The 24,323-nt window shown below is 34.3% G+C and overlaps 5 protein-coding genes across 17 annotated transcripts; 3 read left to right on the top strand and 2 right to left on the bottom strand.

The window, feature by feature from the left end:
• The first annotated feature begins 102 nt into the window (after positions 1-102).
• LOC118027549 (transcription initiation factor TFIID subunit 15b) lies at positions 103-5,342 on the top strand. 5 transcript variants are annotated; one of them, XR_004683845.2, is made up of 8 exons: positions 110-648; positions 759-867; positions 1,015-1,699; positions 2,204-2,354; positions 2,472-2,550; positions 3,784-3,995; positions 4,118-4,172; positions 4,852-5,342. XR_004683845.2 is itself a non-coding variant. In XM_035030924.2 (6 exons), the coding sequence occupies exons 1-6, from the start codon at positions 444-446 to the stop codon at positions 3,896-3,898; spliced, it is 1,344 nt and encodes a 447-aa protein (XP_034886815.1). In that variant the 5' UTR covers positions 110-443; the 3' UTR covers positions 3,899-5,342. The 5 variants fall into 5 exon arrangements, 2 of the variants coding, with proteins under 2 accessions (XP_073267345.1, XP_034886815.1); XR_004683844.2 differs by having other exon boundaries at positions 3,784-4,172; XR_004683843.2 differs by having other exon boundaries at positions 4,118-5,342.
• Positions 5,343-5,901: 559 nt separating this feature from the next.
• LOC118027548 (protein FLC EXPRESSOR) lies at positions 5,902-8,721 on the bottom strand. Of its 2 annotated transcripts, none has more exons than XM_035030923.2 (4): positions 7,992-8,721; positions 7,697-7,860; positions 7,536-7,618; positions 5,902-6,356 (listed from the first exon to the last, which is right to left on the bottom strand). In XM_035030923.2, the coding sequence occupies exons 1-4, from the start codon at positions 8,516-8,518 to the stop codon at positions 6,294-6,296; spliced, it is 837 nt and encodes a 278-aa protein (XP_034886814.1). In that variant the 5' UTR covers positions 8,519-8,721; the 3' UTR covers positions 5,902-6,293. The 2 variants fall into 2 exon arrangements, with proteins under 2 accessions (XP_034886814.1, XP_034886813.1); XM_035030922.2 differs by having other exon boundaries at positions 5,902-6,762.
• A 427-nt stretch (positions 8,722-9,148) lies between these two features.
• On the top strand, positions 9,149-16,286 carry LOC118027547 (LOB domain-containing protein 12). 8 transcript variants are annotated; one of them, XR_004683839.2, is made up of 5 exons: positions 9,150-9,329; positions 9,412-9,842; positions 9,960-11,909; positions 12,114-12,202; positions 15,844-15,950. XR_004683839.2 is itself a non-coding variant. In XM_035030921.2 (2 exons), the coding sequence occupies exons 1-2, from the start codon at positions 15,553-15,555 to the stop codon at positions 16,177-16,179; spliced, it is 492 nt and encodes a 163-aa protein (XP_034886812.1). In that variant the 5' UTR covers positions 15,150-15,552; the 3' UTR covers positions 16,180-16,286. The 8 variants fall into 8 exon arrangements, 1 of the variants encoding a protein (XP_034886812.1); XR_004683840.2 differs by lacking the exon at positions 15,844-15,950 and adding an exon at positions 12,386-13,442; XR_012170707.1 differs by having other exon boundaries at positions 9,164-9,329; positions 9,960-10,101; positions 15,844-15,931.
• Positions 16,287-18,578: 2,292 nt separating this feature from the next.
• On the bottom strand, positions 18,579-18,998 carry LOC118027546 (egg cell-secreted protein 1.1). Its single transcript, XM_035030920.2, has one exon. The coding sequence runs from the start codon at positions 18,996-18,998 to the stop codon at positions 18,579-18,581; it is 420 nt and encodes a 139-aa protein (XP_034886811.2).
• Positions 18,999-20,204: 1,206 nt separating this feature from the next.
• Positions 20,205-21,630, top strand: LOC118027545 (zinc finger protein CONSTANS-LIKE 16). Its single transcript, XM_035030919.2, has 3 exons — positions 20,205-20,772; positions 21,056-21,205; positions 21,347-21,630. The coding sequence occupies exons 1-3, from the start codon at positions 20,287-20,289 to the stop codon at positions 21,371-21,373; spliced, it is 663 nt and encodes a 220-aa protein (XP_034886810.1). The 5' UTR covers positions 20,205-20,286; the 3' UTR covers positions 21,374-21,630.
• Positions 21,631-24,323: the final 2,693 nt, after the last annotated feature.

The raw sequence follows: 24,323 nt of genomic DNA on the forward strand, positions 1-24,323 counted from the left end.
AAATTAGTCCCCAACATATCCACTATTTCTCAATAAAATTCCTAAACTAAAACTGTTTCAATTGGATGTCAAAGTATTAGATATTAAACTGATTATTTCCATTCATTTTTATTAATATTTCATGCAATAAACAACTCTGTGTCTCATATAATCCGCCGTTTCACTTTAGAAAGTTGTGGAGAGTTAAAACATTGGGTACTAAATTGGTAGATCTAGTTGTCTTAGGGTTAAAATGAAAATAAGGTAATTCCATAGTACGAAGAGGTGGAAAATATCTGCCTATCAAATATTCTGACCCTATGCAATCAAGTTACAGTCGCAAAAACACAACAGATAATATCATTACCCTAATCTTTATCTGTCTACACCGCTTTTCGGTGAGAAAACAAAGCAAGAACCGAAAAAATTAGAAAAGAAAAAAAAAGCTGAACAGAAACTAGATAATGTCTGGTATGTATGGTCAAGAAGGCGATTCTGGTCCTCCATCTTACGGCGGTGGTGGTGGATACGGTGGAGGCGGCCCCGGAGCTGGCGCAGGTGGATATGGAGGCTATGGCGGAGGTAGCCGCGGTGGATATGGTGCTAGAGGTGGCGGTGGGAGCGTTGGCGGCAGAGGTGGGGGATATGGTGGTAATTCGCAAAGTCGAGGTAATTAGTTAATTAATTTGTTTTTACTAGTTTGAATTGGTAACTGTTAGGGTTTTGAGATCTGTGTTTGTGATTTTGAGTATTTAACTGTTATTGGGTCTGATCTGTAGGAGATGGATACCAAGGAGGAGATCGTGGAGGCAGAGGAGGCGGCGGCGGAAGAGGTGGTGGCCGAGGTGGAAGCGGCAGGGACGGTGACTGGCCTTGCCCTGATCCAAGGTAATCTCTCTGTTCTGTGATTTAGTTAGGTCTTAACGCTTTTTTTATAATTTGTAATTGAAGATTTATTAGGATTGTGTTATACAATTGTTGTGTTATAGTACGTGTGAGTTTTTGTAATGGAAACTGGTGTATATGTGTGTGTAGCTGTGGGAATTTGAACTTTGCAAGAAGATCCGAGTGTAATAAATGCGGTACTCCTTCTCCTTCTGCTGGCCAAAATGATCGTGGTGGTGGTGGTAATAGAGGAGGAAGTGGTGGAGGATATGGTGGTAGTCGAGGGGGGAGAGGTGGTGGTAGTTATGACGGTAATAGAAGTAGCAATTATAATGATGGAAGCAGAGGAGGTGGCAATAGAGGTGGATCTTATGGTGCTAATCAAGGAAGAGGTGATAGTGGATATAATCAGGCGCCACCACCATCTCTTCCTTCTTATGGTGGTGGTGGTGGAGGTAATTATCCACCTGCTCCTAACTCGTACAGTGCAAATGCTAATTATGGAATGGAAGCAGTTCCTCCACCAACAAGCTATACTGGTGGACCCACATCGTACCCTCCGTCTTATGGTGGCCCTGCTAGTGGTTATGGTGGTGATGCTACAGGTGAGGCGAGGAGTGGCGGACGAGGTGGTCAACCTGGTGGTCGTGGTGGTGGTTCACGATATCCTGGAGGTAGTGGTTATGGGGCTGCTCCTGATGATGCCCCGGCTAAAATTAAGCAGTGTGATGATAATTGTGATGATACTTGCGACAACTCAAGAATATACATATCTAATTTGCCACCTGATGTGACCATTGAAGAACTGAGAGAGCTTTTTGCTGGAATTGGACAAGTAATTCTAGATCTTTTCTTGTTATATATAAATGAATTTTGAATTTGGTAATTGCGCTGAAGTTGCTTGTTGTTTGACAGAAATTGTTGGTTTTGTAATCTGCTACATAATTGCTTCTTGTTACTGTAAATTGCATTAACAAATTTTGTGATTTGGTTAGTTATTGTTCCTTTATCAAATTACAGTATAAATTTATGGGAGTTTTATCTTTCAAAGAGTGTTTTCTGTTTTTTATTTCCCAAATGCATGAATTTTTTTTATCAATGCCCTTGTTTGTGGGAAAGAATTTCATTTTAGCGTTGCTTATGTAGTGGCTTCTCTTTTGTGAGGGGAATTTAGCTCCTAGTATTCATGCGCTATGGTCATAGCACGTACCAAACTTCACTATATAAATTTCCATCCCTTGTACCTCTGAGGAATCCTTGAAGCTCATTCCCCTGATACAATTTTCAAGGACAAATTTTGGAGATGCACTGAAATAATGTGAAAACTGTGCCTTTTTAGGTTGGAAGGATTAAGCAGAAGCGGGGTTATAAAGATCAATGGCCCTGGAATATAAAGATATACACAGATGAGAAGGGAAACAACAAAGGCGATGCATGTTTGGCTTATGAAGACCCATCTGCTGCTCACTCTGCTGGCGGTTTTTACAACAGTATTGACCATGCTACTGTTTCTCCATTTCCTATCCAGTACTTTTTTTCTTAAATAAGTTAACTAAGCATGGTGAACAGATTTTTATTTTTACTTCATAACTGTGTTGATTTTCCAGATTATGACATGAGGGGCTATAAAATCAATGTTGCAATGGCAGAGAAGTCAGCCCCGAGGCAGCCTGCACATGACCACGGGTATTTCCACTAGCGACGCCCTCCTTTCTTTTGACTAGCAAAAGTTTATTTCAGCTGTGTTTTGGAGGTTCTGAAGCGTGTTCCTGTTTGGGTACTTTATTTCTGATTGTGGGTGGTGGTATTTTTAATTTTTCATGTGCATTTTTAATTCTTATGGGGTTTCTTTCGTTCCCAAGGTCAGCTAATGCTCAACTTGCTTAACACTTATGAATAGGGAGGTTTATTGCCTTGTTGGAGTTTCCTATTTATATTGTGCTTGCTTAACCCTTAACTAAAATTAGCAATAGCAATCTAGGTGCAATCTACCAAGCTGTCCTATTTTAATGGGCCTTGGTGGGAGCTTATATAACTATTTTCTGTGACATATTTGCTTACTTTTAGAAGTTTGCTCCTTTCTTTCCCTGGTTTTAATCTCAGTGATGATCCCTTATTCAGCTTTTTGAATGGGAGCATGAAACTAAAAAAAGCTGAAATAATGGGAGTGAGACTGGCTCTTGACCTTTAAAAGTTATATGTAATCAGTTCAGTGGTTACTTCCCTATTATCTTTTACAGTTTCATTTCTGTGATCTCAGCTATAACTCTTTGAAACTTTGATGTTGGAAATATTCAAAAGTTGACCTTGGGGGATGGGAGGTAGACTAGTATCCGATACTTTTAAATCTGAAGAACAAGCGTTATTAGCTTGAAGTGTTGTTTATTGTATCAAATATCATTGAGGAGTTGGATTGGCTTGCTTCTATCTTCATCACATTTAAACTTGTGTTTTGGGTTTTAATAACCCTGTGGCGTGATTAGTTTACCATGCAACGAAGATGGATGACCAAATAATCTTAGTGCTTTATTTAGATGCATAATGTATTTTTGTATTGACTTCTTTGGCGCTTCCCTTATTTGGCAGAAATAGGATTAAATTTGAAATCAAATAGTCACCGTGCTTTTATTATGATTTCTGGCCTGCAAAACATGTCGTACTAGTCAGGAGTTTATTCTCAAATAGGTTGAGAGTTTGAAAGCCTGTTTTTTTGGAAGTTGTTTTATTAGCCTTTTCTTTTATTGAATTTGTATCTACTTTAGCTTTTCAAGAGTTCTTCCCCCCTGTCCTGGAAGTACTTTTGTGGAAAACAAATGTTTAATTTTGACATCCCATTTCATTAAATGTAATCTAGATGTAGTGGTGGTTATGTAGAGGCTGCATTTTTTTTACTGTTTTTACTGATTGACTGTGCAACAGCGGTGGTAGAGGTGGCTATGGCGGTGGAGATCGACGTAGGGATAACTACCGAGATGGTGGAAATTCTGGCCCAGACAGGCATCAACATGGTGGAAACCGATCACGTCCTTACTGAGTTTCATCTCTGAGCTGTTTATGTACTAAGAATTATGATCTGAGGGTTTTAATTATATTCCATTTCCTGGGGTTGTTCTTGAACTGGAGACTAAGAGGTAGGTTGTTCACTTGCACCGAGCAGTACCCCTTTTTCTCCTTTCCTTGTTCATCTGTTGCTACCTGGAGGGGTTTCTGCTTTAGGCATGGGATTGATTTAATTGTGTGGATGTTTTTATAGAGGCAAGTGGATAAACTCCAAATTGCTTGCTGCTAAGGTAGGTTGATATTTTCAGGTGAGTTGTGCCTCTTACAAAATCACGCTTTATCCTTGTTTTAGGATGCGCAATGTGCTGCATTGTAGAAATACCTTTTGAATGAGGCATGGGAACTTGTATTTGGTGTATGCATTCCTTTCCTAGGTAATATGTCAAATAAAGTTTAAAAAAAGTTGACTGGGCCCTTCTAGCTTTGGTTTGTTATACTGATTGGGAGATAGAAATTCCACAACAATCTGTTTTGTAAGTCTTTTTTATTTTATTTTTGTGCTCCAGTTTAATGTTGGTAGTTTATATTTTACATACAAATGGAATTTAGGCAATGTTCTAGATCTGGGCAGGGCAGTCGGTCAATGAAGAAGAATCCCGTTTGTATTTATGTGTTTTTGTTATCTGGAGAGTGAACCTATATTTTTATGAGATATTTTCCCTATTTTGTTACCCAAATCTTGGTCTGCATGAAAGAATATGCTCGTGTAGATGTTGAAATTACCTGCATTACTGTTTGGGTTCTGCCTTGTTTTTTCCATATGATGTTTGTGAGTATTTCATAGGGATGTCTAATAGCCGTCAATATTATCACAATTTTACCTGACACAAACCATGTACATGTTGATTTCATGATCTGAATTCTGAAAGGTCTATAATCTATGATATTTTTTTAGTTGGTTATAGTAATTGCTATAAAATGCATTAGGATTGCTTGGTTAGATGCACTTCTGATCATGTTGCCATAACACGAGCGGTCATCGAATGATGTCTGGGGTCTCTTGGGTCCACCGGTGCTCTACTGCCTATATGCCATCAACATCTCTAGTTTCTCGGCATCCAAGCTGTTAACCAGCAGTAACATGGAAAGCTGCCCAAATTCTGCAGAGAAACACCTTTTTTTTGGGTGTGTGGCGCTGCTGGTGCATTTTATTGCGACGATTGTCACGGTTTGTCAGAGACAAAATGACTGCTTCTTTATTGTTCTCATGCGACCTCCAACAACCTGATATCTTTGCTGTTCCTGACACTAGTCTTCTGCCTTTTCGGGGGTTTAGAAAGTAAAGGATTAGTGGGTTGGTCGGTGGTATTTGACAATTTTTTTTTATTGGAAGTCGATCGATTGGTTTAGGGTTCATTCATTTTGACTGACAATTTGACTTGTTATTTATGTAAATTAACGTTCCATTTCCTGTTTTATGATCCTGGGCGGGTTGATTTGTTGCTTCTGTGAAATGAATTTGCAAATCGTAGTTTAATGGCTTGTGAGGTTCAAAACGATACGTAAAATCTAACGACCAATGCCAATATACTTGATTTGCTATTTGCTGGTTTCAGTACTCGTATGTTTGCCAATAAGTGTTTTCTAAAAGGTGCTGTTGTGACTTTTCTGTTTGGTTGCATTTTGAGAAAAAAAAAAAAAAAACTAAAGTAGAATACACAGACACACACGCACACACGTTTAGGAAGTAAAAGGTTTAATACATATTAATAAAAATACGTTTAAAATATTATTTGTGCATGTTAGATGAATTATTTTTAAAAAAAAAAATTAGCTAGGATCAATCATACCAAAATAAATTAAAAAATTCCGAAATAAATTTAAAAATTTCTAGTTATAATAGCCAAATATTAATGAGTGAAAGTGAATAAAAATAAAAAAATAAAAAAAGTAACTAGTAAACATATATTAGTAGTCGACATAACAACACGAGCCGAGACAAATTTTACTATTATTAAAATATAAAAAAGATAATGATGTTCCCGAACAAATAAAAAAAATAAATTAACCTCGTGAAAAAACTGTTATGTATGACAAGTTTGCGTGCTTTCTAGTCATTTTAATTCAAACAATACAATAAAAAAATATATTGACAGCACCATATTTCATTTCTAGTCTTCGTATTTACTTGATCTCTTTAAATTCGGGGGCGCATATCCAGCTTGGGCCCCTGGCCATTGCCTTCGTAACATGCACTTCGAAGAACAAGGGAAGAAAACGGCAAGCTGTTAACTCAAAATTAAGAATCACTTCACTATTGACAGCCCATCGTCAGCTACAACTTTCAAGCGAGTTCAAGAAAATAAACAAAGGAAATGAATCAGCTAAGATTTCTTGTTCCCTTTTTTCTTCGTCGATACAGAAAAGAGCTACAATGCTTGTCCAAATAGTTTTCTGTATATGTATCGCTTCAGAGAGCTACTTTTCTTCACCTGTTTACAAAGTGATTCACAACAGTTACATGTAAAATGCCGGCGAGGGAACAAACTGATAAAAAAATAAAATTAAAACAGTTACCAGTGGCCAGGTGAAGCGACCCTATTAACCTATCATTCATGGCATGACGAGGCATTCCCCAAATAGAAAAAAATACCTAGAAGGGATCCGGCTAAAAAAGCCATAAAACAAGGCAAATTTTTGGAAGGCACAACATCTGTACCCGTGAAAGCAAAAAATTTCCTATAGAATTTGTAACGTTCCCACAGTGAAACACTATCATGATTTTAAGATTTTGGCTGTTATGGTGAAAGAAACTCATCTATGTGCAGTGTCATGGTGGCCATTAGACATTGCTCCAGATGAAAATGTAGGAGCAGAATCACTACCACCAATCTGAACCTGAAATGTTAAAGCATCTTAGAAGTTATTCGAGTGCCCGTCTTTTCTTGGGAGGTAAGAAATCACATTGCATTAGGTTGAAACATGCAATTCAAACACATGCAGACACTTCAGTGCGAGCTCTGTTTCCATTGCGAAGTGCTCATTACGAAATTGACTTGTATGTTTTTATGCATAGAGGAGTATCTCTCTCAAATTTTGAGGTTCACCAGTAATGAACTCAAGTGCAATACATAGCTCATAAGTAAAACTTTAACATTTTTGCATTAGACAAATACAGTTCAGATGTATCTACATTATAGTCTCTACATAGATCACTTGGCATTTGCTTAGGTTAAGGAGATGGTATTGAGCGGCAATGCATTTCCATGACTACATCGTGCACAATTGACACCATTTGAAATTGCTTTTCAACTATAAGTTCCTAGTCATATTTCTGAAGAGCACCAAGGTTTGAACTTGGGATCTCTATGTCCCCACTCCCTACCTCTTGAGCTATGATTTTTTGTTTAATAGGAAGCGATGAAGAATTCAATTTTCTTATGGCGAATTTTGTAACTTGATAACCTATGCAACTCTATGTTATCATTCAAGAGTTTTCATTGTGTTTCACAACAATAAGGATTCAGCAAACGTATGCAGGCACCAGCTGATATGTATCGATATATTTCAAACTAAGATATTTTTATTGATCCTATTTTCAAATGCATGTGTCAGAAATGGCACACTAAAGTTCAAAAAATTAAAAAGGCAAAAGAATAGTGAGCACACACCTGCTGCAGGCCATTAGGATCAGGATATGAACTTCCTCCATATCTCACTTCGGCGCTGCCATAGTTTCTACCATATCCAGGACCTGAACACACACAATTCATAATGTCAAGCTCTATTATTTAAAAAACTTTAAGAACATGTTACATTTATAGTAAGTTACTTGGGTTCCCGGCCGCGGCTGCCGCCCTTGCTCTTTCCTCCGCATTGGCCAACTCAGTGAGAAGTTTCTCAATTTCTCGAACCAAAAGAATCCTATTTTTCTCCAACACCTTTTCTTGCTCAAGATTAAATGCCCGTGTTTTCTTCTCATATTCAATAGCAGACCTAATCACACGACAATTAACATCACATTTTTATTTTTATTTTTATTTTTTTAAATTCTAATCCATTAATCAATCAAATTAATCCCTCAAATATAACCGCCGCCCTCACCCCCCCTTTTTTTTTTGTCTTACCTTCCTCTTTGAATCTCCTGCTGTACAGTTTCAATCTCCTCTTTAATAACACCCACCTGCTGCGTTTCCGTTTCAGCCTTAACAATTTCACTATTCATCTCCTTCAATTGTGCAGTCATATCCTGCCGTTGCAAAGTAAGTTTCTGTACATCCGTTCTTACCTGAACAAGTTCAGCACTCATAGCATCAAAAGACCGTAACTCGGCGTCCAATTTCAACGATCTTTGATAGACTTCACGAATTTGATTATCTCTCTCGGCTTTAACATCAGCAGCAAGTGTTGATAAGTGACGAAGGTCTTGTTGTGACAGAGAGACTTCTTGTTTTAATGCAACGTGTGTGGCAGCGTGTCGTTGGTTGTCTAAAAGAAGGGATTGGATCTCACGGTGTTGGGTTGATATTCGGTCTTCGAGGAGGTGGCGGTGAGGTCGGGTGTGAAGGTGGCGTGGGTCGGTGGTTGAGCGAGAAAGGGGGGCGACTCGGGATAAAGGGATTTCGCGGAGTTGGAGATGGTTGCGTCCTGCCATTTTTTCTCTTTGATCCTATGCGATGGGATTTTTTTTTTTTTTTTGTTGGGAGTGTGAGATGGAGTTGAGGAGCGACTTGAACGGTGTAAGGGCTGAGCGCCAAGGGGCTGTTGGTTGCCACCAGTAGGAAAATTTCCAGCCAAGTTGGGGCGGGGGAGCCTCGCTCAAACCCGTCTAATAATAGATTTAAGAGAATTATTGTGTTTTTTTAGTACATACGAGTTTATCCGCCCGTTTTTCCATTGAGGTTTTGCACAAAAACATTTAAAGTAAAAAAAAAAAAAAAAAACAATATATTATTTTTAAACTTTGTATACCGGTTTAAATTTAAAAATTTATTGGATGTGATTGTTATATATATTTTTAAAGTGTTTTTTAAATTATTTTTTTATTTTAAAAATATTAAATTAATATTTTAAAAATATTAATATAAAAAATAAAATAAAAAAAAATACTTTTATAAAAATAACTTTCATCACTTTAACAAACACATTTTAGCTAATTTAGAAAGATTTATTAAGAAATCATCGGTAAATTTGTTCATTAACTCATTTACAAATCTAATTAAGTCTAATTCATTTTTTTCATTTACAATTCATTAGAATTATAAAAAAATATTTTTCAGTTATCGTTAACACCATAAAAAAAAAACATAAGAAAAAAAAAGTTGCAGGAATTCACATTTGGACATATCCAAACCTACAAATAATCTTTAAACAAAAACCCAAGCCCAGATTCACAACCTCCCGCCCTTGGCAGATGTCAGGACTCACCAGATTTTCCTCTTCCGCTGTCAAATCACAAATTGAAGGTTCCAATTTTCACCCTCACAGCCCTTCAATCGTCATCTCTCAATTCAAAAAAGCTCACTCAATCTCTTCTTTCTTTTGCAGATTCAAAGACGAAACGCTGAGAATTCTCGAATCAGTTCTGGTCTTTAAAGACTTGAAATCGCTGATCGAAACACGATCGGATGTGAAACAGTCCATGAGATCCGAATCTGTCTCTATCATCCACCAAATCAAGAAAAAATTGTCAAACAGAAGCTTTTGACTCTCCAATTATGTGTTGGTGCTTTCGCTCTCACAGGCGATATTGAGGCAGCCACAAACTTCTTGTCATATTTTATCCGTCAATTAATTAAAATTGCTAGCAATCTCTACATGAATTATGTGTGCAGAGTTGTCTGTCGCTGAAATAAGAGGCATTGCTTTTGCGTGATGTTAAGTCTACCGGTGAAAAATCGCTACAAGCTTCGTATCTGGAATGGCTAAATTTTGATCGCCATTGACTTGATAACGGCTTCTATTCTATTGCTATACAGGTTAAGTTTCCTTATTGCTGAGTGAATAATTTATCTATTTTCTGATATAATAATATTGTCTAGATTAACTTTCGTATTAACGCGAGCCTTCACTTTGATTGTTTTTCGCTTGTATAGTCGTGTGAAAAGTCCCTAGCATGTTTTGAAAAGAATGACATCGCAGATACGAAAACAGGTGAGCTCTTCGAAAATGCTTAGATTATTGAAGAGATAAAGAGGTTCAAGGACCGTGACGTGAAGTCTGCAGCTTCAGGTTCTGGTATGTTTATATTCTCTTGTTTTTAATCTTTTTACATGGATGCATAGCATCTGATCAGCTATGATAATCAATCAGGCTTATGAAATGCGTACTTCAATGATAGCTTGTGTTGCGTTACGCACACGCACGCACACGCACACGCACACGCACACGCACACGCACACGCACATAGAGCTTTGATCTCTTAGTTTTATGTTGATTTTGGAAGCGAATATTATATATTCTACATGCCACGTTCTGTTGATAAAGATAGAAGTGCAAACAAGAGAGCACAGTTTGAAGTGTACTGCAGGATACTTTAATCGTTGCTGTAAGGAAGAAAGCCTACTGGGCCTGTCGAATTTGGTGTTCGAAATTCATAAACTGCAGCGAAATGAAATTAAGCTTGTAGAGATCGTGGATGCAATGGAATGGTAAAATTTATGCTGGCACTGATGATGAGATTACAAGTTCTCACTTCAAAAGTTAATTCATGTGAAAGAGACTGCCATTATGTTGTGCCAGTTTTCGATGCACATATTGGTGAATTTTTTTGATATTATGTACCATGCCAGAGTTTTAGCATGACTCAGGAGTTATTCCAAGATGTTTGTGTACGGATTTCATAGCTTTTTATAGGAGTGTCCAGAACAACTCTTTATTTCCTGGCAGTGGATAATTTAAATATAATTGTATCCTTGTTTACGGGCTTTTGTGGAGTTTCATGTCATGGCGAACGCAGGGTACTTAACATAAGCTTCGAGATAGCTTCAAGATAGATAATAAGCAGGGCATGCAGCATTTCTTTGTGTGTTTTAATTCCAAGAGGGAAGGAGACTAGTGATCAAATTTAAATAGAGCAGTTTGGCCATTTACGGTGTGGTATGCTCTGCTAATTTTGCGCCTCTTATTCTCAATTTAACAGAATTCACGACCGTGGCCCGTTTGGATGGATTAGAAATTTTTAAGTGATTTACATTAGCAATTACCACTCGAGGTTTCACACAGAGATTTTGGGATATATAATATATATTTTTTTTATTTTCATGCAGCTATCATCTCAGATTCGACATGAGGTTAGACATCACTTTTATTCATATGACATTAGCTTTAATCTATAAATCTTTGGCAATGAACTCGTTAATGTTGGACCCCAGGAATAACTACTTTGGATTTAGTGCAACTATTTTGTGGATATTTATGTGGTTCTCATTTCTCCAAGTGATTAAGGGTTGGTAAATAAGATTCATGTCAAACTCTTTTAAACATTCCTTTACGTTTGATGGTTACAAATTCTGTTCGGTCATTCCAGTCCAGGCACAAGCGGCTGAGTAGTTGAAAAGGAAAATAGCCGAGAAGAGCAAAATGTGCTCTTCATTTCATAGAGAAACAAAGAGTGCTTCAAGCACTCTTTTTAGAAATGGAATCAAGAAGCGGCATGCACATGTATTGCGTAAACCCACTGTTTGCAGCAGAATGTTGAATTATAACTTTGTTGCCAAATTTACCTGTCCTCACGGAATTTGTTTGTATGACTGGAAAGTTGTATCAAGTCACTTCTCGTTGTTAACTACAAGCTCTTTCCCCTTAAATCGTAACGATTCTGAAGACAGAGATGTTTTTCTATTCCATTCAATCAAAAGAACATCAGTGTATGCTCTAATTATCTGATCATTTTGGATCTTTTCATATGATACGATGTGTTTGGGAGCATTTACTTAACTCTAGAGGCTGATGCTAGTGTACTTGGTCTGATTAGGGGACGAGAAGGGAAGAGATTGGTCTGGATGACATGCTCTGCTGGTTTGTCTTGGATTAGCCATATCAAGGTCGTATATGCAAACCACAAAAACAGTTAGCATGGCTAGAGCATTTATGCTCCCGTCAGTACATTACTATTGTATTTTGCAATAGAAAATCAAGACAATAATGAAAATGAGCTTTCAGGAGTCCTTAACTAGTTTTCTTTGGCATGCCCTGGAAGAAAAATGAATTATCTTTCTACTTATTCATTCTCCAATTCCATTTTGTAGAGTACGCTGTCAGGAAGGGCTTCTCTTCTGGTGCCTCTCGAGTCTGGCCAGCCAATATCACTAACAAAGAGATTCATTCATGAGCCATGGTATGTGAAGTACTTGTTGCCTTAAAATATATATTTCAAAGTCTAGATTGAAGATGACCTCTTCAATTTTTGAAGTATTAAACCATAAAGGAGTTTATTATGAGGGAAAAACGTAGCTCTGCAGCATCAAATTAACACGGCCCATGTTCGTGTGCTTTCTCACGTGCTTTCCTCTTGCTTCAGGCCTAGTGTTTTTCTTGATTTCCACCGAACTGATTATGCAGACCTTGCAATTTGAATAGAATTGGTCACCTTGGAAATCCAACATGGACTCTGTTCAAGCTTCTGAATTGCAAGTCTCTGTTGCCATGAGCCCCTCACTTGCGATGTTCTCTTTTGTCAATTAATGCCCTCTAATCTTCACCCCTTCAGATTTGAAAGTAAACTATATGCAAATTTCAAGAATCGAATCTTCCATATCACCAAGCACATTAAATGCTTGCGTTGGACCTCGCATGTTTTATTTTTCTTCAAGAGGGTGAAAGATGTCTGTTTTTCCTCTATTCTATTCATGTGTTTTAAAAAAACCATGGTAAAACAAAGAATACAAAGGTTCTCACCGTCAAACTATGATTCCTTTTCTTCGTTCTAGAGCTTAGGGGTTTGAAACTTGGAGGTGTGAACTTGAAAATACGCGCTTTGTGATGTAGTGCAAATCTAAGAAATTTCAACAGGTGGCCCCATAGTAATATATTGGCTGAGATACGGGTCTAAAATAACACACATGCACTTCATTAAATGACACATACACGAGAAAAAAAAGAAAATATAGATACGCCAGGACACCTAGAGAAGGAGAGTGCGCATGTATATAGCTTACTTGATAGTAAAATCTCTCTTTCTAATAAATCTCGTGTTTGAGTATCTTCTTTATAATAATAATAATAAAAAAAAATAAATAGGGAAGGAGATCTATTCTGCTCGGAACAGAAGATTCGAAGCTTGGAATCATGTGGTAAGCATTAAATGCAAGAGAAAAGGAATTGGTCTTAGGGTTTCACACCCCTTGTGTTTCCCGTTTAAATCTCTCTGGAATTGGGATTTTTATAATCCCTCAGAAGTTAAACCTTAGCTTTATGTCGGATCTCATTTAATGGTTCCACATTAGTTGCTTTGTGGGTTATCGTTATCATCGTTCGTATAGATTATTTCATGGAGACAAGGTGAGAAGTGGATTAAGACTTCAAATAATGTCTGTTTACTAGAAGAGACAGTCTTTCAACGATTTGATGGTTTAGAATAGTGCAACTGTTATCAAACGAGATTTTTTTATATATTATTATTAACATTAATTTCCAGGTTTATTTACGGTTATTTTAATTAATTTTACGAATTTTAAAAATTAATAATCATATAGGTTTATATAGTTAACTATCATTATTTTAGCAACTATAAAATTTGAATTTGAAGATCATATGAAAAATAAATCCCTTGATTTCAAAGCTCTTATTAATAAAAAATTTCAAGTTTATGATGGAATGCAATGTTTGTAAAGCCAAACATTGTTCATTAAATTCCTTCTGGGGGCTTGTCTCCTACTACGTTCCAAGGATTCTCTATGCAACCCCGCGGTGTTTCTAAAGCTTGCATTCAAAGGACTAGTTGTGTCAGCTTACGCTAATTTAGAAAACAAGAGCAACAATGGCATCTATAATTTTTATGTTGTTGATGATGCACATCACTAACACTGTAATGACCGATAATTTTTTTTTTTTTTTTGCTATTTTAAAATTCAGGACAATCTATATATAATATTTTTCATCTAATCTAAATCTTGGTTAATTTTGGATTTTTCAACCCAAATCTAATTGAGTTCTTCCGGTTTTTATTCTATCTATTTTGTTATGTTGAATATATTTTTTTTTAGATTTATATTTTATTTATATTTTCATCTTTCAATACTTGATTTTATTAAAGATTGAACTTCATAGTTTATTATGATTTGTTTTTTTTTTATAGTTATTTCAGTTTATGATTCATGTCATAAATTTGATGAGATAATCTAGTTGACTCAAGTTTTTTTTTTTTTGCTATTTTTTTAATTGATATTTTTTTTTCAGTTTCATCATTCAACATCATCAATATTTAGTTAATTATGAATTATAGACTTTATTATATTTTAAATTTATTTTTTTTAATTTTATTATTCAACAATAAGTTTATTGAGAATTAAAATTTAATTTTTTTTTTATACGGGGTTATCATGGTCTCATGACCCACGAGTCGATTCAATATGATGTTTTTCTAAAAAAAAAAAATTTTAAAAAATTTTAATATTTATTTTTTGTCAAACTATATTTTAATAGTTGTCTAAGTTGTTTTTGGACCCATTAAATCAATCGAGTTATATCAATTTAACTCTCACATGGTTTTATTTTTTTTCTACAAGAAGAAAAAAAAATTAATTATACATGGATGTTTCTTGAATCGAGCTTGACTGAATTGTTGCAGCAATTTTGAATGCCGAAGAAAAACTTGGAGGGCAACTCATTAAAAGCTCCGTTGATCAAAAAGTTATGCATGGATGTTTTTTGTGCAGACAATAGTATAGTGAATGGCAGACATCTAACGTTAATTCAGATAAAGGAAGAGGGGAATTGGATGAAATTTCCATGTGATTTATTTATTGTTGCCAACAAACATTCATGTCTAGCCTATTTCTTTTGATGTCTTGATTCGGGTTAGCTAGATAGGTTTCTTATCGCTCTCACCATATTGGAAAACCCTAAACCGGCCTAACAATTAACGATTCTCACACTCTCTACGAGGTTTAGACTTTTATTTACTACATGTATTTTTTTATAATGTAACATAGGCTTAGACATTCGAAACCTAGTAGTATAATAATACAATCATCATAATATGCATTTTTTTTTTTTTTTTAACATACTCACATGAGTATACATACATGCAATCAGAACATAGAAACAAATAGTCAAACAAGAACGTGGACAAGAGTACTAGTGCACCAATGCATTGCCAGCCCATCACGCGCCTCGGCGGTGGTCAACCTCGTCCATTTGATTTTCATACCAAAAGCCTTAATCTGTAAATCTATGTGCATGCGATTGTTTCCACGGTGCTTTCCTCCACAATTGGGAATCATAGCTGCTTCCTTCCATGTACTTTATTATTTGTTTAATTATAATGACAATCTCTTTATTTTAACTTGAACATGCATGTGCATCCATTCTACACACCAGGCTAGCACATCCCTCAACTATTATAAATACACATTCTAATCTCTCATTTTGTTCCACATTGAGCTTCCTTTTGGATTTCTTTATATCTTTCTCTCTACCTATCTGCATCAAAAGAGAATTTTCTTCGAGTTATTTTAAGACGAAAACATGGGGGGTTCTTCACCATGTGCATCCTGCAAACTGCTAAGGCGCCGGTGCGCCAAAGACTGCATCTTTGCCCCTTACTTTCCTTCTGATGATCCCCATAAGTTTGCCATTGTCCACAAGGTCTTTGGTGCTAGTAATGTTAGCAAAATGTTGCAGGTTCCCCCTCTCTCCTTAATTTGTGTGTGTACTGATCTATACTATGCGTGTATGAAAACAGCAAAGCACGTTGTTTGCGCAGTTTTTAATATTAATGATGATCCTTTAAATGATGAGGATATTGTAATCTTGCAGGAGATTCCAATTCATCAGAGAGTAGATGCTGTGAGCAGTTTAGTTTATGAAGCAAATGCAAGAGTGCGAGACCCAGTCTATGGATGTGTTGGTGCAATATCTTACTTACAAAATCAAGTATCACAGTTGCAAATACAACTTGCAGCTACTCAGGCAGAGATGAATTGCATCCAGATGCAACAAGAGCCTACCTTACCAACCCAGCTAGATCAAGATGAGAAGGCACTTCTCTTAGCCAGTAGCAATAACTTCAATAACATTCCTCAATATTTTAACTTTGCCTCTTCTAGCAATGTAATCCAAGACCCTCTTAAGAGAGAGTCTCTCTGGACTTGAGTAGTACTTGAAAATTGTTTTTTTTTAATGAATAATTAGTACCCTTTTTGTTCAAGGTTCTCTCTAATCAATTTTGAGTTCAATATTGACCTAGCTTGCTTGTTCTAGCTCTGTGTTTCTCATGGAAACCAAATCCATGATTGCGTGTGGAATTAAGCAGTATGCACGTGCGTGTCCATGTGAAAGAGAGAGGCTAATAATTTTAGTTCTTGGAATATATGAGACAAAAACAAACTTCATGTAGGATATTGAGTTAAGGGGTCAACGTCGATCGTTATACAGTACTACCGCATGTGAGATACATACAAACACAGTAGGGTTTACATTAATTCTCTTTTCTTCATTAAGACGTTACTTATTACGGGGCCTGTTGTCCCCTTTGGCAGTTCTCTTTCAACACTACATATGATTATAAAATTGAAATGCTAAATTAATTAGCCATCATTTCTAGCTAGCTTGCTAGCTCATGACAGGCCGCTGGCTTAATTAACAGAGCACGTTAACGCATCCTGGCATCTTAATAACATGCATATAATTATGGTTGTGTTGTTCCAATCTCTAAATAATAACATACATCCTTTGTTTCAATCTTATCACGTGAGATGGGGGCTACAGAGCAACTCAGAAGTGCACTGTTCTTGTGACAAGAATCTTGAAAAACCCATTTTAATATTAGCTTTAAAGTTTGTAAGAAGAAAATCACAGTTTTAAATATTATTCTAACTGCGCAGCAACTTTTCCCCTGCGTTTGTATATATCTGAGCGAAGGTTTAGAAATAGCTTCAAATAGGGTACGAGTATTCTATGTGCAAGATTTCTTAAAGTCAAATATAGAAGCGGTTAATTTAACATGTCCCTCATTGGAAAATGCTTATCAATTTTGCTTTTGTGAAAATGACCTTTCCCATGTTGAATTTTTCATAAGAGCGTTGCTAGCTCGAATAAGCTTTTAGGACGTAGCATTTCCCCTGGTTTTTGCAGCGATTTATATGGTCATCGGGGTTAGTTGGATTGCTAAATCATGTCTGCGTGCGGTGCCGGAAAAATAATCTAAACAATGGCTTGTTTGACTGTTTCTTTTTTTCTTTTTTTTTATTAATTTCTTAGTCAGCCTGGTATTCTTTCGAGTTAGCTCGGTGACATTGAGTCAGGGGTTGGTTGGAGACGAATCCTCAGAATGGAAAGATCCTTCTATTTTTTTTTTAATGGCTGTGCTTCGTAAAAGATCACTCCTCCTTACAATATGAAAATAAACAAGAAATAAGGACAAATAATTTTGTTAACGCACCCAGCTAAAACTCTCTAATGAATAAATAAAAAAAAAATGGAATCCCTAGGATATAGTCGATATTATTATTATTATTAGTTGAAGAGAAAGGTGGATCGTACATTTCCATTTAAAATAAATTATTACACTGAACCTCAAATCTGGAAAGACTATCTCTTCACAAATGGAGGAGAGGACCGACGATTGAGATTGGAGTTCAATGACAGACAGGAATCGTCAGCTAGTTACCAAAATGACTTGGGCCCCTCTTTTAGGAGGCATGTCGGGGACAGGTTCAGTTTTTCGGTGGGCATCATTGTTGTTATTTCGTCTCCTTGCGGGTACTTTTTATTTATTTATTTATTTACCTTTTTTTATACCTTGGGTTGGGTTGGAGTGGATATATATGTCTAGGCGTGCCTGCATCCAACCCTGGGCTGGCATCTTCTTATCCGATCTGGGCCGATCTTGGGCTTATTAAGCAACTGAGATTCAGTTAGAGTCCATCTAGCATTAACCTTTTCATACAAATAATTAATGAAAAGTGTTTTCAGTAAAAACTTTAAAGATATTACAAGTTACGGGATAGTGATCTTAATTGGGTCCAATGATATTGAAGAATCTCATTTTTCTAACGGCTCGTTTTCATGAATTCCTTCATTGATTCATTTTTAGCCTCATTTCTGTGTAAATTGTCTATAAAAAAAAAACCATGTAAATGTTAAGAAGTGAGAAATTATTCTGATAATAATTATTTTTATTTTTTTTAATTATAAATAAATTAAAATAATTTTTATATTAACACATTAAAATGATTTGAAAATAAATAAAAATTAATTTGAAATAAATAAAAAAGATTTCAAAAACAGCACTAACACAAAATGAATTTATGTATTGACATATAGCCAAAATCATTGTAAAATGTACGTATTATTCGGAATTTGTAAAAAAAAACTAAATGGACAAAACACAGCACTAAATATAAAAGTAGAGCTTTACTTGTAAGAAACCAACATTTCTATATATTTCGAATGCAAAGAGCGTAACTATTCGTTTTTTTATTTGTTATTATTATATTATTATTATAATTGCTGCTGCAAGCTATTATCAGCAGCTAGCCAATCACAACTAATCAAGGAAGCAAAGGTTGCTCTGGAACAGCATTAGTTACAGATGGTGCATATGGATCTTTGGAAGCGGCAGCTTTATCGCAGTAGCCTTCAAGTATCTGGCCCTCTTCAGTCGTAAACCCGAGCGTATCAATCATGTCAGGCCAGCAATGTTCACCGATTGTATGCAGAGCCTGGCAACAGCTATGGCCTAGTTGAGTCTCTCCGTTGAGGAAAAAAAGAATGATCTCCCCTGTGCATGCTTGGAGCTGAACCAAAGAGTCCCAGCAACTCGATGACTCTTCATCTAATTTCAAGCGAACCGTAAGGTTCGAGGCTGAGGCTAATGGCCGGGCCGTGGCGGTGGCCGTGGCCTTGTTGCAGTCCAAGCTGCAGCATGCAGAGAAAGCAACCAAGAGAAAGAGCATGAGATTAAAAGCCATTTCGAAGGTGGTGTGGAGATTGATCATGGTTGGGTGTTTATATAGAGATAGCATCCATGTGGGTATTGATTTGAACGTTACAATATTTACTCATTGAAGGCGAAGAGGCTGAGAGAACGTGGAGGCGGAGCCAATTAAAAAAAAAAAAACCAATAGTTAGGCAAGGCAATCGCCCATCAAGCTGCAAATTTATAACTACTAAATCAAATTATTGCAGGACCCGGCCATCATTAAAAACATCAATTACCTAGTAGCTAAGATGGAGAAGTCAGTACGTCAAACAACCAATCATGTCTTTGATAATACGTTCAATCTGTTTTTTTTTTTTCATTTTAAAAAACTATTAAATTAATATTTTTAAAATATTTTTTAATTATTTTAATACAGGGTATTAAAAATAAAATTTAAATTTAAAAAATCTTATTTAATATATTTTAAATTTTGAAAAATACTTTGCACTCCATTACCATACATGACAAATAGATATTTCATTTCATATGATTTTTTTTAAATATTATATTTTTTTATTTTAATAAAAATCAAAATTCATAAGTATATTAAATCAGAAACTAATTTTTATTTAAATAAAAAATCATTTTTAAATTTTTTTTTTTTTATCAAAACATCAAAGTTTTAATTTTTTTTTAAAAATTTTAATTCATTAAAAAACTCAGACAATTCTAGGATACATATGTATCAATCACTATATTAAAATTAAAAAAATAATTATTTTTATGTCATGTTAAGTTAATTTAGATAATATTTGAGATTGTAACAATTGTTTTTTAAAGTATATTTTTTAATATATTAAAAAAAAATTTTTATTCTTTAAAAATTTATTTTTAATATTAATATATCAAAATAATTCAAAACCATAAAAAAATTAATCCATACCAACAATAATTATTCTGAAGAAAAGAGTGAGGTACTGAATTTGATTAACCAATCAATAAGTCACACCATCTTGAAGTGTTTAGAACACTCGACATGTCATTGGTATTTTCTATTTTTGGTCCCCCGTGCACAGGAAGAAAAAAAAAGTTTCCATGGCCCCCACAATCCTCCAAGGTGGAGTATATTGGCCTATCACAACAAAGTAGGCAATGAAGCAACCAATAGAAAGAGAATATAAGATTCCATGTGGGATCAGAATTTATTTATATAATTTTTTTTTCTATTACTCACACCAACTCTTCTCTTCTCAACTCTCTTATAGTATTCAAACCCGCCACGCGTTCATAGCACATTAGGAAAAAAGAGTAATATTCACAAAAGAAAGAGAGATAGGATGAGGTGCAACTCTTTCTTAAAAAACCCAAAAGAGGAAGAGCAAGCGGTGCCAGATATCGTTGTTACTCAATTCTCCAACACCAAAGAAGAAGCACATGCCAATGGAGATATTGATGCTATGGATGAATTGGAAGGGATCTTGGGAATTGAAGATGATGAAAGGCTGTCAAGTGATAACATGGATGGTCTACTTGGTTGGGATTTTATGGACTCGGAGGACTATCCAGCTGTTGAAGATGAAGAAGGATCAGAAATGTTTAGGTTTGATGATAGCAGAAGCAGTTTCTTTGAGTTTGAAGACGGCCATTATAGTACTGGTAAGGTTATAAAGGAAGAGAGCCTTGGATTTTGGGATGGAGATGAGAAGAGAGTGTCTTTGAACTTGAACTTGAATTATCAAGAGGTCTTGGATGCATGGTCTGATCGTGGGTCACTTTTGGCCGATGATCATTACTCTCTTTCCATGGAAAGCACTTGCTATTATGTTAGTGCTCAACAAACTTAATTATTTTTCTTCACCTTTGTCATTTCACTCTCCCCTTTCTTGCTGAATTGGATCTTGAAAATAGAAAACCTATCATCTACACATGTATATATTAATTCAATTGCTATGATTTTAAGCTTAGGTGTTTTGATTTTAGCTTTCATTTTCTTAGATGAACATTCAAAGTTGATTTTCTTCTTTCTTTCTGGGCACTTGATTAGCATATGTTAATTTGACTGGTGTGTGATTTAGCTGTGAAACTAACGTGGAAAATAATATTCAGAAGGGAGAGGTGCCGGTGATGGAAGAAGATAGGAGAAGAAGGGAAGCGAGTGTGCTTAGATACAAAGAGAAGCGCCAGACCAGACTGTTCTCTAAGAAGATAAGATATCAAGTTCGCAAACTCAATGCTGATAAAAGGCCCAGACTCAAGGTTTGTTCTCTTCTTTAAGAAGAAAAGAAAAGAAAAGAATTTTAAGAATTTCTAGATAGACCCGATTTCCGATTTGATTATTTTTCACATATTTTATTCGAGTTTGGATTATAGCATGTGCTCTATATTTTCTGGTTGCAGGGTCGATTTGTGAAGAGAGTTTCCTAAGAAGATAACTGGAAATATCTGAAGAGATATCTGACTTTCTGCTGCTCATGCTTTCAGTTTGTCTCAAATGAAAAATATCTCTAACTCCCATAATTCAAAAATATCTGTTAAGTAAATTTATCTAGACTTTCTGGGCATTTCTCTTGTAAATCCCATAATGTATGATTGAGCTACTGTTCATACCATAGTATGGTCTACATCTGGCATATTAAGTGATTTATTTTTATAATATCCACCAATCAAACTTGTGCCTGTTTGTTTAGCGCCTGGCGTCCCTTTTTTTAAAATTTTTTTTAAATTTTTTATGTTTTTTAATTGTTTTGATGTATTAATATTAAAAAAATTATTTTAATATATTTACAAATATATATATATATATATATATATATATATAATGTAACTGTTCAATAATGCCAAATACTTCCGGTGGTCCTTCTCTCTGCTCGTTTCATTACTAATTATTTTTAAATTTCTTATTTTAGGGCTTTGGCTTTTCCAACTTTTATGGGACCTATTTATTAACGTCTTTTGTTGTTTTATGGAGTGCCACGATGTATTTCAGCTCAGGAAATCTTCAATTGAAAATTTTATAGTGGTCAGAGTAATCAATAATATTTTATTTATAATGATATTTTATTTGTTGCATGTGCACATGCGGTGTAGTGGGATATGAGGATCTAAGGCTTGCTATTTACTTGTATAGTTCAGGATAAATAGAAGATTCAAGTGAACTGATTTTATATAAAAATTTAGGGCAAAAGATTGGTTATAATTAGAAAATGTATTAATATTTTTAATGTATTTTTATATGAGGGAAGCTGAATTGTATTGTCCTTGTATAGCTTTAAAATATTGATGGATTCTTAACCAATAGTTTGTTTATGATTTTAAATAAAGATTCATGTTTAATGAATAAATCTAGTATTTTAAATTTATTATGAGCTAGTATACTTGAATAAACTCTTGTAAGAAAAAAAATCATACAAGTGCTCTAAGAGAGTTCATCTATTTTGGAAGATAAAAGAAATTTTTACAACCCGTATATCATAGTAAAAAATATTCCCAGTTAAATTGGTGAATATCTCAAAAAATATGAGATTTTTTTAATAAATTCTTGGTATTTAAATATTAGTCTACTTTTAGGTCCAATATCTATATTGAAATGTTGACCATTAATTTAAAAAATATAATTTTTGAAATATTTATTAAATTCTTGTGGATTTAATAAACTAGTTATTAAGTTCAAAAAATGCTTACAAAGATATTTTTTGAATTTTTATGTATATAAAAAAAATGTTAAATCATAACATGTACTTTTTATATATTTTTAGCCAAAAATATGATTTTTTAATTTTTGAAAGACTTGATTATATGTACACCAAATAAAACATATATTTTTGTATATTTTTGACATTTTGATGAAAAGCATGTATTTTTAATACTAGATCATTATTTTATTGTATAAGTCTACAACCATAATATTAAATTGCTTAAAAAACATGTGAAGGACCCATAAGAATTTTTAAATTGGTCCTTGAATTTTCTAAAAAAAAATTGAATTTATTTGGGGTCTATTTGATAAAAAATCATTTTTATTCAAAAGATAATGTCAAAATATATTTAAGAATGTGTTTGTCAAACAATTTATTAGGCTAAAAATTCCTCAACAAAAAAGTAACCATTCAAACAAAACTTGAATACTAACTCAAAAAAATAATCAAATTGACTTGAAAACACTGGTTCTTAACTATTTTATGCTAAGCCAAACAAATACTTAGCATACATCCATATTAATTATTTTTTAATTTTATATGAAATACTACACTTCAATTTTTTTTCAGTTTGCATTCACATTTTACGTGTATTGTTTCAAAAAAAAAAGAATCTTCTAAGATTTAAAAATCTAAACATGTACTCAATTCAAGTTCAATAACTATAATTACTCATGAACACCATAAAATTACTCTATCTTGCACCATTCAATTTTATTTTTGTTGACACGGCATCATTTTGTTTGTTGTACTCGTTGTTTGAACATTAGCGTTTGGTATATCAACATCGACCTTGTAGTGTAATACCCCCCTCTCGTAAGGAATGGCTGTAAATTTAGGATATGAAAAAAATATAAAAACTCTGAACCTCGATCTAAACAGAAATATATAGTTACGCCCAATGAATTTTTTCTCTTGTCCCAGTGTTAGGCGTTTTTATTTTTATGTTTTAAAAATATTTTTTAAAAAAATTGAATTTTTTAATTTTAAATTAATATTTTTAGGTGTTTTTAGATGATTTTAGTAGATTGGTATAGAAAATAATTTTTTAAAAATAAAAAAAATATTATTTTGATATATTTTTAAATAAAAAATACTTTTAAAAATAACAATAACCACACTTTCAAATAAAACCTAAAATGTTATCGAGGTCTAGTTTCACGGTGTTAGTAGCTTTCTTAAAATTCAAGAATCTGATCAATTAGTTTACTTTTCATTGTTTAAAATATATCATAAATATAAACAGTATAGTCGGAGAATACTTTGATTATTAAAACCAAAAAATAAATACATAACTATTAATATTTTCTTAGTGACATGAGATTTCTTTTTTGAAAAAGGAAAAGAAATTAGCTGGTGATGTCTCTGATATTTTGCGGGAACTTTTTCTTATTTAAGGGTAAGTATAGTAACACGGTTAAAATTGAGTTTTTTTAAAATTAAAATTTTATTTTTTTATATTTTTATACTATATTTTAATATATTGATATTAAAAATAAAATTTTAAAAATAAAAAATATTAATTTAATATATAATTTTTTAAAAATACTTTAAACCATAATCAATTTAATTTCTAATCCCGCTATTATGTTTTGTCTCTTGCATGAGTGGTCCTGCGATGCCAAAAGAAAGGGGACTGTGGCAGGCCATTGTCATTGGTGTGGGCCTGAACTCTCTCT

The sequence above is a fragment of the Populus alba genome, chromosome 9 (genome assembly GCF_005239225.2).
Source record: "Populus alba chromosome 9, ASM523922v2, whole genome shotgun sequence".
Taxonomy (NCBI): Eukaryota; Viridiplantae; Streptophyta; class Magnoliopsida; order Malpighiales; family Salicaceae; genus Populus; species Populus alba.